General features: G+C 54.2%; 1 protein-coding gene across 3 annotated transcripts in view; it reads right to left on the minus strand.

Moving 5' to 3' along the window:
- The window catches only part of ACTN1 (actinin alpha 1), a 97311-nt gene extending 82793 nt beyond the window's left edge, over window positions 1-14518 (minus strand). For 2 of the 3 annotated variants that reach the window (XM_065941712.1, XM_065941714.1), the window contains exon 1: window positions 14112-14518. In XM_065941712.1, coding sequence (XP_065797784.1) covers window positions 14112-14216 — 105 coding nt within the window. In that variant the 5' untranslated portion in view covers window positions 14217-14518. The remainder of the gene's footprint in view (window positions 1-14111) is intronic. The other variant, XM_065941713.1, reaches the window with a different exon arrangement.
- Window positions 14519-14832: the final 314 nt, after the last annotated feature.

A 14832-nucleotide genomic window follows, 5' to 3' on the forward strand; every position in this document is an offset into this window, starting at 1 on the left:
GAGGCCTCAGCCAAATGCAATAGGGCAGGGAGTGGAGAGACGTGTCAGCTGGGCCAGCACCTTGGGAGAGGAATGTGAAGTGGGCCGCTGGCCAAAAGAGGAAGAAATGCAGCTGGACTACCTAATAGGGAGCTGGAGGCCTGCGCTGGCTCCCACCAGCCCGCAACAGGACACGCAGGGAAGGGTGTCAGGTGGCGTGGCAGGCTCAGAGCCCATCCCAAGCTACAGGCTGGCTTCCCCAGCCTCCGGCCTCCTCCTGACCCCAGGGCACCCTTCTGAGTCCCAGGAGCCTCCCCGGCCCTGCTCTGGACCCCGGATTCAGCCCCATCACTAGAATGACCCTTGGTGACTCGAGGGGCCATCACCTCCAGAACCTTCTCATCTGCAGATGTCTCCTGCTGGACTGTGGCTACCACACCCCCTCGAATGGCATCCAGTCACTGTCCGTCCAACATCTGGTGACCACCGACTACCACGTGCCCACCGGAGCTCCCTGAGGAGTCACCTTTTCTTGGCGTGCAAGAGCACACCTCCCTCCCTGAGCTTGGGCCTCCCAAAGAGAGGAAGAATGTGGTCTTTATTCTGGGGGAGAGAGAGGAGGTACTAGACAGAAATTACCAGCAATGTCACAGTCTGGTTCAAGATCTCCATAGCAGACTGCAAAAACAGCCCCAGTTCCTCATCCCTGCTTACATCTACCCCCCTCTGCAAGTCACTATAAAGTGTCATCTCACTTACTAAAAATGCAATTTCTCAGGCCCCACCCCAGACCCAGTGAATGATCAACACTGAGGATGAGGCTCCACAACCAGTGTTGTAACAAATCCTCCAGGTGACTGATGCACATCCAAGTGAGAACCACTGTTAAACCACCCCTGTCCTGCTAGGCTTCAAGGCTCTGGGATGAGGTGGCATGCGTGTAAAGATGCCAGTGCCGCAGCCTTCAGGAGCCTCAGGCAATGGACCCCTTACTAGGAAGCCCCAGGAGACCCTACAGATTCACCTTCACTCATCCAAGGAGTCCCCAGTCAGTCATAGATGAGTGACATCCCCTGAGAACCTTCCAAATGTCCTCAGAGCTGAGTCTCACAACAGCGCCCTAAGCAAGTGCGGTGAAGGCTGCCGAGAGGCTGCCAACATGTGTGTCCTCTCCAGCTCTCTCCAACCCATCTTCTACCCAGGCGCTAAGTGAGCAAAGGCAAGGGGCTGAGTGGCCCAGAGCCAGGGCAGAAGGAAGAAAGGGCCAGAGCCAGGAAACCAAGCGTGCACAGACAGACATAACTGGAATCCCACTGGCTGCCCCTGGGACCCAGCCAAGATGGACTCAGCCAGCCACGGCTTCCCACCTCCCGCCTCTTCCAAAACTATGTGCAAAGAACAACTAACTTCCAAATGTTGCAAGAAGCCACTGTGAGACATACAATACAAATTCATTTAGAAGCATGCCTTAATTCACAGTAGCTTTTCTGTCATTGCATATGTACTTCATCAAGGAACAATAAAAGTAGAAAGGCTCCCTCCTGGGAAGAGAAAAAAACAGCAAAGTAGTGTGAGTCCCTAAGAACCTGACTCCTGGTGCCCCAGGAAGAAGGCAGCAGGCAAAGGAGCACATGCCCCAGGGGAGAACCAGGTGTCAAAAACACACGTGGGAGGGAAGAAAATAAAAAACAGACTCTCTGCCCCTGCCCTCCCTCACCAAATAGCAGTGAGTCTTTGAACTCCGATGTGGCGGGAACAGCAGGTGAACACAAAGAGCCACCCGCAGAGGCAGGAAGCCCGGCTTCTGGCCCCACCTGCCACCTGTAAACATCCCCCAAGTCCTCCAGCCCCTCCAGGCCTCAGTTGTCTCATCCATGGAATGGGGGTCAGAGCTCCTGCCAAGTGGGGTTTGGGACAGGGAAGGACAGAAAGAGCGGTGTGCACGGTGATACGCTGGGTGTGACACCATCTGTCTTGCACACAACCAGACAGGTAGGAACTGTATAAGTGGACACTTAGGAATGAAAACCACCGAACTGGATAGTGATCAGTTCCACTGGGGGACAGGAATGGGACTGGGGAGAAGAACGCCAGGGTCTCCAATCTGCAATGTTCATCTTCTTTGCAAACTGGCCTCAGAGCAGAAAATATAGAAATAACAGCTGTAACCGCCTGAGCCTTTGCAGGTCTAAATTTCCTTACTCCCCCAGCCAAATCATTTCACACGGGTGTTCTGAGGATTAAATGAATTAATATCTGTGAAACACTCAGAGACGTGCCTGGTGCATAGCCTAGCCCGGGCTTGGCTCCTTCTCAGGGGAGGGGTCGTGGGTGCTCAGCTCCGTAACTCCAACCACACTCCCTGAGTCATACGGTGGACCTAAGCTGGCCTTGTCCTGAGCCAACAACTTCCAAGGAAAGGGACCGGGAGCAGGTGCCCTAACTGGACACCCTTGGGTCCCAAAACAGCCTTGCTGCCTGCTCCAAGCAGACCATTAAGGGGGGAAGGCAGGTGGGTGGTTATCCAGACAGGCCCAGGGAATTAAAACCCCAATGTGGAATTCTTTCAATTTTAAAAAGCTGAAAGCTGATTATATACAATGAATCTCTAAGTTTACCACTGCTTAACTTACCAAAAAAAAAAGATAGGTGACTTTCTTTGAGGCTAGAGTTTGGAAGATTATCCAGATTTCTAAAGCGAGTCCTCAGGACTTCATGCATGAAAGACACCTCCAAAGAGCCCCAGCCAGCAAAGTATCCAGGATGAAGGGCAGGAAACCAGGGGTCTGGGCCCCCACCCCCATCCCCGCTTCCCCTGCTCCACCTCCTCCAGCTCCCAGCTCCCAGGGCCAAGTCTGGAAAAGCACTCTGGGTTCCTGGAAAGAAAGGCCTTTCCGAATATCGGGAACTCTACTGGAAAGTGCCATTAGACATTATCTGGAGGATGTCTGCGGTGTTTGAAAGGGAGCCACTCCCCTGCCGAAGTCAAGGCAGTAGCCAAAAACAACAGAGGGAGAGCCAGACACACACCACACACGTGTATACACACACACACACATATGCACACATACATACACATGCACATGCACATACACACACGTGCGTGTGAACAATACACAAATATACATATATACACACTCACATACACTCATTATATACACACATATATACATGTACACAGACATACAAATACACATACCCACTCATGTATACACAAACATACACATATACATATGCACATTCACATACACACATACACAAACATATACAGAGACACACACACATATATACACACAACCACATACACACCTCCATTCACACCGACACACACATCCTCGCTCACAGACCTGGAGGTCAAAAACAGATCTGGGACCTCAAAGCTACTGGCCCTGCGCCCAGCACAGCCTCACACTGGGGAGGCAGGGGTTCCATTTTCTGGTCTGGGGACTTAGAAGAATTAAAAGTCCCACTTCTCTCTCCATCCTCAAACCACAGGCTGTGACATGCGCACACTTCCACATGGGACAGAAGGAGAAAGAGCCTGACAGTAACAAGCCCCCTCCCACCCACAGGCAGGACGTGCGCCTCTCTCCCAAGATGGAAAGCCAAGTTCCACCAGGAGACCTGCCTGAAGGGGGCCACCCACGTCGCCGCACCCTCCCCTCCGGTCATTTCACCTACAGACTGATTTGAAAACGAGCCCGGCAACACTCTGTTCTATTCCCCTTGGTTACAATCAGCTTTGCAGATGACTTTTAAAAAATAAATCTTCAGGCCCATAAAAATGCTCCCCTGTAAGCCCTGGCCTCAAATCACAGGCCTGCAACCACACTCCGCAGCCCCCAAGTACCAACCATCACAGAACAAGAAAAACAAGGTCGAGACCAGGCTCCTTTCCCTCCCCACCCCCATCACTCTTCCACCATCATGGCTTTGATTTAGGCCCTCATGGTCTTTGATTTAGACCCTCAGCTGCAAGGTGATGGGATGGGACAGGTCTTCCCCCCCAAAGCTGTCCCCTGGCCCGGCCTGCAGCACTGAAAGCCAAAACAGCTCACCCCAACCTAAGCCCTCAGACTCACCCTCACCCCCTTTCTTAACAGCCTCAAGGCTCAAATCAGAACCTGCAACTTTGTGTTTACAGGCACAGGCTTCTAAAGTCAAAATAAACACGGAGCATCAGCTACCTGGTTCAAAGGGTGCTAGGTGTCCCTGAAGACCAAAAGGAGTGACCAGCAGGAGCAGGTGAAGCTGAAGGGTCCCAAGGAGGCGAGAAGGAGGGGGCATGGATGACTCTCATAGCAGGGAAGCCAGCCCCCCACAGCTGGGGTCAGCTCCAGGAGAGGCCACCAGGCTCTGGAGTCACTTCCCCGCAGTTACTCCTACTGAAAAGTAGGGAGAAATACAACCAGAATCCTCCACTACCTTTTCAACCCAGAAAAGGAACTTCAGAAAGGCCTGCACCTACCCCTTTAGCATCACAGACCCTCTAGTCAAAGACCTGGATTCAAAACCAACTCTACCCCAATCAGGCTTCAAGAGACCCTGGTAAAACCACTCCCCCTTTCTGAGCCTTACTTGTTCTGTCTATAAAATGGGAATAAGACCTCACAAGTCTTTTTATCACAATGAATGGAGAGAACACAGGTGAAAGCATAAATGTTAAAAATCATGAACCATCTAATGAGTACTCGGTTATATTCCATCTTAAAGTGAAGTCACTCAGTCATGTCCGACTCTTTGCGACCCTATGGACTGCAACCCACCAGGCTCCTCCATCCATGGGATTTTCCCAGCAAGAATACTGGAGTGGGTTGCCCTTTCCTTCTCCAGGGGATCTTCCCAGCCCAGAGATCAAACCTGGGTTTCCCACATTGCAGGCAGACTCTTTACTGCCTAAGCCACCAGGGAATTACTATATTTCATCTTAAGCTATTCCTTATTATTTTATTTATGTAAGCCTTGTCTCAATTAAAACATAAACTCCAAGATAGCAATGGGTGCATCTGTACTTCTGGTGAAGGGTGGCATTTCGAGGTCAGTCTGCCTGGGTTCATTCATAAACTCATTTATTAGCTGGTCAATCTTTGGAAACCTACTTAAACCCTCTGAGCCTCAATCTCCCCATCTGTAGTAACATGGGAAGTTAACAGTATCTTTCTCAAAGGGTTTTTTTTTTTAAAAGATTGAGATAATCCAAACCATACAAACTTCAATCAGTGTAAGCTACAGTCTTTTTACTTATTTGGAGAACCAAGACATCTTAATAAATATTATAGATTGATTGTTGGATATAAAACAGACAACTCGTCTTTCTAGCTTTCCTTTCTCTCATCTTCTCTTCCCTTCCCTGAAAGTGGATAGTGTTTACATTGCCTCCCAGATCTTGGGCACGTGTAATGCTTTAAGCCAAAATGAAATGTTTAAGGATCAAGGGTACCAGCCCCTTCTCACTGTGAGCCTTTGGGTGTGAGTCTGCTTTCTATATCTCTAAGCTCAGCATCTTCATCTATCAAGTGTGATCATCCGACATTCCTTACAAGGCTGTTGTGAATGTTAAATGAGGCTGCAGAGAACATATCCCCCACAGAGGCCATGTGCAAGAGGTTTCTCTACATTCCCTTCCCCTGCCCCAACCCTGTGGGTGACGGGCCTGGAGAGGACCCCTCAATCTCTCAATGAAGAATAGATCCCAGCCCAGAAGTAGCCCACTGCAGCCAAGGACCAAGCAGGCGGTTTCCAGGGTAACAGCATCCTCTGCATCTTCTCCCGATTTCCATCCCAGCTGCCTTTTATTCTCCTCCCACCTCTGTAGTGGGCTAAGTCACCTGTTCCCACTATTGCTAGGCAACCTCTGAGAATGGGCAGCTGTCTCCTGGGGGAGGACCCTGGCCCTGCCCTCCCCTCTTCATGCCTCAGGACTTAGGGAAATATGCCCCACTTAGACCCTCCCTGTTAACCGTGGGATGGCAGAAGGTGGGAAGTAATCCCAGGCCAAGGAGGCCAGTCCCATGGGACTGGCTCAGCCTTTGATCAATGAGGAAGGAACACACCTCCACCCCCAGACCAGGCTTCCGTTTGCCTGTGTTTATCTGAGATTTAGTCTTAAGCAGTTTTCAAGAAAAGGGCCACATCAGGCTTTTTATGAAAGCTATCCTTCTTGATTATTTTCCTCTTCTGTTCTCCCACTCATTCGCAATGAACCAGGATCCCTGACCTTTTCATAAAGAGTGAGCAAGAGAGAAAAGGTGGACTCACAAGTGAGAGAAAAAGGGGCGAGGATGGAGAGAGCTCAACTCTGGGAGGTGGGATGACAGGCAACTGTCATTTTCTTCCTAAATTAGCATTATCTGAGGGTTTTTAAAGTTGAGATATAATTCTTAAACCGTCAGAGTCACCCAGTTTAAAGCCTACAGTTCAGCGGTTTTTAGTATATTCACAAGGTTGTGCAACCGCCACCGCTATCTAATTTCAGAACGCTTTCATCACCGGGTTTTGTTTTGTATATGTTTTGGCTTTGGTTAAATGTTGCTAGAAATGCAAGCATTTGCTTTATAAGCAGCAGAGCAAAATCTGAGAAGGTAACGCAGCCCGGCTTCAGACCCCAGCTCTACCTCTCATCAGCTGTGGGTTCTTGGATAAGTTACGTGACTGCTCTGAGCCGGTTCTCTCCTCTGTAAAACAGGGTCAGAGTATCCCCCTCGCAGGATTAGATGTGTTAAGGCATGTGGAGTCCTTAGCACAGGGCGCAATGCTTAGCACATGCTCAGAAAGGGTTAGCCACTGTAATTATCAAAAGAAAAAGAATTTTTTCAACTTAAAAAAAAAATCCAGTCCTGGTCCTGGCTCTGCTAGCAGGTGGCTGGGACGGCCAGTTTCTGTCTGGGAGGGGTTAGAGGCCTTGCTACCCCCACCCAACCCCTTTGCAAGTAATGGCACCACCTGGGGTGGCTGAATAGGGCACGAGGAGGGGGCAGGGTGAGGCTGTGACTGTCGCCTACGTATCTTTGTGGCCAAGTGTGACTACTCCAGACTCACAAGGTGCCCTGCACGGCAAGATCCTGCCAGTAACCCCCAGCCAGGATGGGGGTGATGGGGGTGAAGGAAGACCAGGAGGGACAAGCAGGAGAGCGAAGGACTAGCCCTCTCCCCAGGGTTACCCTCTACCCACTGAGGAGGGAGGGTTCCCCGACCTGATGCTCAGCCCAAGAGCCATCAGGCCCTGTGTTAGGGGCGCCCAGGATGGCTCTGAGTCCTGCCTTGCTGGACCCCCTGCCCCGGCCACTCCCCAGCTGTCTTGCCTCAGATTGGGCAATTAGGACTTAGGATACTGTGCCGTTGCCAAAGGAGACAGCACACCCTGGGCTAAATCCCCAGTCCCAGCAGGGTGACCCAGTGTGACCAGGACTATGGAACCAGGTAACAGGGTCCCTCTGCCTGCCACCTCTTAGCTGTGACCCCTCTGGGGAGCTGCAGCCTGGACTGTCCAAACCATATCCAGCTGCTGGTGGGCTCTGGGACCCTTCCAGCATCCCAGGTGAGTAACTCAGCCCAGCTCCCCGGACCTTTCCTGCAGAGACATGGGCCCTTTGACCACACTCAGCGGATAAAAGCAGGGTCCCAGGAACATGCCCTAACGCTTCAACCCTGAGCCGCACACCAGTCCCCAGGAAAAGTGGGGGTGGGTCACACATGGGGGCAGCTCAGGTGCTGGATAGTCCCGACAACACCTGCACGACAACACCTGTGCAGAGGTGTGGGGTTCCAGAGCCCAACCTATGAGCTGTACAAACAGCCTGGCCTCTTAGCAAGGTGAGAGGTCAGCTCTGGGAGGGGCAGAGAGAATGGGGAAGGAGGACCAGGAGGGAAAACAATGGCAGGTGGACTCACTGGCGCCCCTGCTCCTCCCACCCTCCAGGAGGGGAAGTCCTACCCCCCTGTGTACACACACACACCCCCCCCACCACCACCACCCCCGATTATATGCCAGGGAAAGGAAAGGCTTCCCAGCAGAGCCTTCCCTGTCCCCTCTCCTGCCCCGTACTGGTCAGTGCATGCCCCTGCTGTGACTGGTATGGCCTGGTGGGATTTTCTGCCTTTCTGCATGGAATCTGTCATTGTCACAGCCCCACCTGGGTGGAGCATCTGCTACCTAACAGGGGTTTCAATGAGCACTCAGACCGACTCCACAAGGAGAAATCGCCGCTGTTCTACATTCTGCAGGGACTAGAAGGTGAGAAGCAGGCACACACAGTGGCAGGCCTGTGGACAGGTCATGTCTCAGGTTGCCCCACCCTGGCAGGGCAGGAGGCGCCAGGTCTCATGTGACAAGTCCTCGAGCCAAGTTTATGGTTTGCGGCCACTGGCCAGGTGCCCAGCCCCAGGCCTTCCTCGAGAAGCTGGAAAGAGGAGCCCCAAATCCCAACCACAAATCCCAAGTGACAGGACGCCCATTTGGTGTGACCTCCTCACACAGAACCGCTCATCGTCCCCCAGGGAAGGTCCCAGGGGTGAGGGCCTCTCCCAGGCCCCGACCCACTGAGCAAGGAGGCCTTGGCAGCCCTCCTTAAGAAGTCAGACTTTAAGAAGTGAGTTTCCTCCTTTTGAAGAGGCTGAATCCTACAAGCCCATCTCAGCAGCCCCTCAAGGTCTCATCATTGCTCAGAACTGGAAAGTCCGGCCCGTCCTGTGCCCCAGGCCCTCTCACATCTCTCTCTCCAGGGCAGCCCTGAGGCTCCCAGCCCATCCATCTCTCCCATCTCTCTTCCAGGTTCTGTCCACCACTTCACCAACCAGCAGGGCACCTGCACTCAGCACCCACGTGGGCCAAGTTTCAGGGAGGAAGCAGCTGCAATCTGGGGCCAAGCGGGGCTGGGCGAGCTGCTGGGGGTGTGAGCAGGGCCTGCGGAATGTGCTCAGTTAATTATCAGAGGGGCCTGAAGACCTCTGAGATCATTTTACCAGCATTACCACTAGAAGACAATGTTTTTAAGCATTTTGGCATTCATCGGTTAATTATCAGAGGGGCCTGAAGACACTCTGAGGTATTTTACCTGTATTACAACCAATTGACATGTTTTTAAGCACTTCGGCATCCATCTCTTCATCCTGGATACCCAGGAAGTAGGAAAAGGGTAGGCAAGGGATTCTATACCATTCTATAGGTCAAGGGGTTGAGCAAACGGAAAGGTCAGGTGACACCCAATGAACCAGCGCTGACGTTGGTCAAAGGTCAAGGACAATACAACCCACTCCTGGTTTCCTTTGGAAACAGATTTTAATACTACATCTTATCTCAAAGCATCATGGTAAAAAAGTCATAGCAGCTCTGGTTCCTCAAAATAGTTAACATTTACTGAGCACTCACTATACCCCATGTGCTATGCTAAATTCCCTACACACCTTACTTGGTTTGTAAGCTTCTACGCAGCTATTTCAGGCAGGAACAATTATTATCCCCATTTCCCTCTTGGCATCATCAGGCACAGAGCAGGTAAGTGACTCACCCTGGATCACACTGCTAGCCAGTGGCGGGGTGAAGACTTGAACCAGGGTGCCCAAAGCATGTCCATCTGTGGAGGCCAGAGCCAGAATCCAGTCCCAGAAAGGGATGGTTTATCTGGAATGTGAAGCATTTCATCTGAATCTCTACCAACCTGGCCTGGAGTTAGGAGCCAGGCATGATGTTTATCCAATTATTTCATCGTCATTTCTGGACCACGTGCAATAGGTCTGACTCTGTGCTAGGCACTAGGGATTCTGCACAGCACAGGACAGGCTGCATCCTGCCTCCATGGACACTGACGAGGAGTGAATCAGGAAGGAGTGAACACTAGGAGTATGAGGATGGAGATGAGGGCAAATTCTCTCCTCTTTCAGGCTTTATCGCTACCAGGCATCACTCACTCCTAACCTCCTGCCTTCAGGGTAGGCAGACGTCCTGATCCTCCCCAGATAAACCCACCTACGGCAGACTCTCCCCTCTTTGCAATCCTCCACCTTGGTGGGTAACCTTGGTAGCTCCTCTGATGATCGCAGTCCAGGACATAGATGCATGCATGCTCAGTCTGACTCTTTGTGACCCCATGGACTATAGCCCGCCAGACTCCTCTCTCCATGGGGATTCTCCAGGCAAGTACACTGGAGTGGGCTGCTGTGCCCTCCTTCAGGGGATCTTTCCTGACTCAGTGATCGAACCCACGTCTCCGGTGGCTCCTGCATCGCAGGCAGACACTTTACCGCTGAGCCACCAGGAAGCCCCTTGAAGTCCAGAAGCAAATGTAAATAAAGCAGCCTCTCTGTCACATAGCTTGACAACCTGGCTTTATGTGGATACAGAATCAGGATCTGGCCTATTTACAACTACCTTCTTTCACCTGCCAGGGCTGTCTCTCTGTTTGAACATCCATCAGCTCAACAAATATTAATTACGGTCCTACATGTGAAAAACAGAATAAAAACCCAGGACTGGCACCTGTGGAAAAACACAGGACACTAGAGTCTCCAGGATTTAAGAGGGAAGAGAGAGAAAAAAAATTGAACAGCAGAAGAGGCCCTTTTACATATCCTCTGCTGTCGACCTGGCGGTAAAGGGGGTGGGGGCGGGGAAGGTATTAGCTTCTTTTTATAAACAAGAAATTGGAGGCTGAGAAAGGATAAGTAACTTGCCCAGGGTCGCAAGCATATAAGTGTAGAGCCAGAATTTTACTCAAAATCTATGCTCCCTCTAGCCGACCTGACTCCAGGCACATGTGAGCACACACACAAGGACGTGGGTGAGAGTCACCCACGGACTCTGAGGACGCTGGTCATTCCCAAAAGATGGGCGTTCAGAGCTGGGGCCTCTAGAAAAGATGGCTTCAGTTCTCAGCCTCCAACATCAGAAAGACTGTAAAGTCCAGTAAACTTGCCCAAGCCACAGCATTTTGTGTCTTGAGGCAAGGAGCCTAGCAGGATGAACTCTGCACTGAAGCACTCTTTGAAGGGACAAGCTGTGGCCAACCCAAGGCAGGTTCTTGAGTCATGCCTGCTACCTGCACAGACTTCTACCAGCATCTGCATCAGCCTTGGCGTCACCCAAGAAGTCATTTAATCTGATGCCTGTAAGGAGCCCTGAGGGGTGGGCAGGGCAGGCAGGAGGAGGAAACAGAACGGAAGGGCCACGGGGACAGAGACCTGGCCTGTCTAGCTCATGGCTGCACCCTCTGCACCGGGATCCCAGCCTGGCCCAGAGGAGGGACTCCAAAAGTACTTGCTGAACAAACTAATAAAGGCTCAGAGAAGCGAAATGACTGGCCCAAAGTCTCACCCACAGTCCAGGCTGTCTGGTCTAGGACAAAACACAGGGGTCTTCAGCCCCCTACCCAGTGGCCTCTGCATCTCACAGCACCATGACCTCCTTCTGCCCCTCCTCACCCCCACCCTCACTCTCCTGCCTCCATCTGGAACAGTCGGCCTCTGTCCTACTCCTTGGCTCTGGTCCCACTCAACCCTCACCTCCCAGGGTCAGCAGGGAGACTGTTAAAAGCACCAAGTTACTTTAAGTCTGATCCTTCTGTTGTAATGCCAATTTAGATCCCCACCAGCCTGCTGAGAACTAGGGGAAATGTGCAGAAACTGAGGTTACAGAGACTTAATGGCCCGGGAAAAAAAAAAGCTGTGGACCAGATTCAATCAAGGCCCAGAGCTTGTGGGCCTTCTCCATCAACCCCACCAAAGCAGGTGTTGGCTCCCCTTGGTCCGAGATCTTTGCAGGCTCTGGGTGCCAGAGCCAGCTTTCCGGCCTCCTTCACCAACTAAGGAACGAGTGAGGGGAAGCTGCCTGGGGGAGCACGGCTGCAACCCAGCCCCGCCATGCAACTGTCTGGACGCTAGGCTGGTTACTTCCACCTCTGCCCCTCATTTCCTCATCCTCCTGCTGCCCGGCTCCCAGAGCTGCTGGGAGTAACAACTGAAACAATATATACGATTAGAACAGTGCCCAGCATCCTCAGCCCACGCCAGCTCTTGGAACTGTGGAGTTTGTCCCTGGGTAACCAACCTTCCCAGGTGACCCTGTTCCCACCTGGCTGCCCAAAAGCCTGGTGCACACCCACTACCACCCAGGTCAGAGTTCTGAGTGTATGTGTATGTGTGTAGGGAGAGAAAGAGAGACACTAATTTTTCTCTCCCATTGCTTTTAATATATTCACTCATTCATTCGATAATAATGAATACCATGTGCAGGTTCAATGCTTAGTCCCACAATCCTTAAAAGGACCTGATTCCTAATTCTTGGGCAGTCCTGTCACTCCACCTGGCCAGGCACACAGTAGGTGCTAGGCAAACAGAAATTTTTACTCTTCTCCCCCCCCCCCCACAGAAGACCCCCCAAATAGCCACCACACACTAATCCCACTCCTCCTGTCCAACTTAAAATCTATTCCCAAGGAAGGTGCACCTTGAAACTCCCCAACCTTTACCCCCATGAGAATCTCCAGATTATTCCATTCTCAACTCCCCAACAGTCCAACTGACCCAGGAGATAAACCAGGTGAGGGAGGGACTCACCTCTCCCCCAGGCCTCCCCGAGGGGCCCGACAGGTAGAGGGGGAGGAGTGTTTAAGTAACTGCGGCAAGGAAAAGAAGTCGGCTAGAAGCAGGGCAACCTTCTGGTGCGGCTGCAGAGGGCTGGGCCCAGCAGAAGCCAAGACCCTGGGGCTCAGGTCGCCCTGCTTTGGGAAGCCCTTTGTGCGCTGTTTTAAATTACCTCTGCTTGTCTGATGAAGTGAGTAAAAGGGCGCCAGTTTCAGGGCTTAGGATTCCTGAGTGAGCTAATACAGGATGCCTTTGGCTGAAAAAAAACTTCAGTCGGCTCCCTAAACTCCCCCCCCTTTTAAGTTTAAAAAAGGGAATGAATGTTACCATTTTTGGACATAAGCGTTCTCCCTCAAGCCCAGCCCTAACCGCACTATCCAGGGGGACGCGCCATCCTGTGTGTCCCCCGCCCCCCCATTCCCAGATCAGCCGAGGGGTGGATGTGGGGGTGGGGGTTAAGAAGGGACCGGATGGGAGCGGGCCGCGAGGGAGGAGGGAAAAGGGTGTTCAGGGTACGTGGCCGCCTGGGGCAAGAGCTCACCGCGCAGGCAGGAAGCAAAGGCACGGTTGGGGCGCCCTCCCCCCAACAAGAGTGGTTTCTGACCTCTTCCTGCCACCGGCCACTGTGCCCGGGTCCCCTCGCCAGCTTTGAGCCCAGCGCCCGTGGGAGAGCGCGCACCCGGCACGCGGCCTGGGACGCGCCTCGGTGGCTAAGCATGGAGCCCCAAGGACTGACCCCAAATATCCCCAGAGACAATGCCTTGCCCTACCGAGCCCCTCAACTCAGATCAAGTTGCCCAAATTCGCCGTCTCCCAGGAACGAGCGGGGATCGGAGAGGCAGGACGCAGACGCAAGCTCATTTCGGTTCGCAGCTACCAAGCACTGAATTAAGCAATAAAACGGTTTGCCGCCCTGACCCCGCCTCCACAGGGCCCGTTGGGGAGCCCGCTTTGGCCCGGGTTCTCTCGGCCCTAACCCCATTCCGGCAGGTCCACCTCCACACAGACCCGGAGGGGGGTGCCAATCCCTCCGCGCCCGCTGCCCCCTCGGCCGGCGGATTGGGGCTGGGAGGACCCATGCAGCTTGTCCCCTTCAGGTACCAAGGCGACCCAGGAAGCGCGTTGCCACCACACGCCATATGGAAAGGCGGTCAAGGGGCGGGGAAGGGAAGGGAAAATCGATCCGGAGCTAACTGCCACCGAGCCCGGGGCTGAGCCCGGGGCTCAGCCCCAGCCTCCGGAGCACCGCCCCCGCGCCTTGCCCTCGCGGGGCCGGTGCGACTGCAGCCGGGCGGCCTGGGTAGCCCGCCCCAAGGCGACCTGCCCGCGGGCGGCCCCACCTCCCAGCGCTCAGCCTAGGCGTTCGCGGGCTCTGGGGCCGGGGCGCTCCCCCTTCCGCCCCGCGCCTGTAACCCAACACCCCACCTCGCGGCGGCCGCGCATCCCCCGCCCCCGCTCGTGCGCGCCTGGAACCGGTTCGCAACCCAGAACCCCGGAGCCCCGCGAGCCGAGCTGCCCCGGGCGGGGGGCTGCGACGGGCCGGGGAGGTTGCTGACCTTTCTCTGCTGCTTCTCCCACGCTGGGTCCAGGAGCAGGTCTCGATCCCAGTCCTCTTCGGGCTGCATGTAGTCATTGGTTTGCTGGGAATCATAATGGTCCATGATGGATGGTGCACGCGTGCTAGGGGCTGGATTTCTTCCTCCACCTTCTCTCCGGGCGGCGGCGGCTGCGGCTTGCTGCCCCGGCGTAGGGAGAGAGTCGGGACGATCTGGGCTGGGGCTGGGTTGGGCTGGGCTGGGGCTGGGCTGGGCTGGGCTGGCGGGGCCGGGCTAGCTCCCCTGCACCCGGTTCCGCCGCGGCGCTGCTGGGGAAGGCGGCGGCTGGGGGCGGCGGCGGCTGGAGCTCGCGGACTGCCTGCCTCGCGCCGGCGCTCAGACCTAATCTCCACGCACACTGAGCGAGGCGGACACACTTGCGCTGCGGGCGCAGAGGCGGGCGGGGGCGAGGGGCAGGGGCAGAGCCCTCCGGAGGCTCTCCATTGGCCAGGCCGAGTTGCCCAAACTTCCCCCCTTCGCCTCTCATTGGGAATTCCTGGCATCCGTCAGCCAGGCCGCGGCGCATATAGGTGGACTGGGCGGCCCCCTCCCGGCGCGCACGCCCCCGCCCACTCCCCGGGTTCCCACTCCCCCGCGCGGCTCATGTGACACCAGCTTAAGCTGAACGGGACCGAAGCCGGGGGACGCCTCGCCGAGCTCGGGGACCGAGCGGCCGCGCGCT

The sequence above is a fragment of the Muntiacus reevesi genome, chromosome 7 (assembly GCF_963930625.1).
Source record: "Muntiacus reevesi chromosome 7, mMunRee1.1, whole genome shotgun sequence".
NCBI classification, from domain to species: domain Eukaryota; kingdom Metazoa; phylum Chordata; class Mammalia; order Artiodactyla; family Cervidae; genus Muntiacus; species Muntiacus reevesi.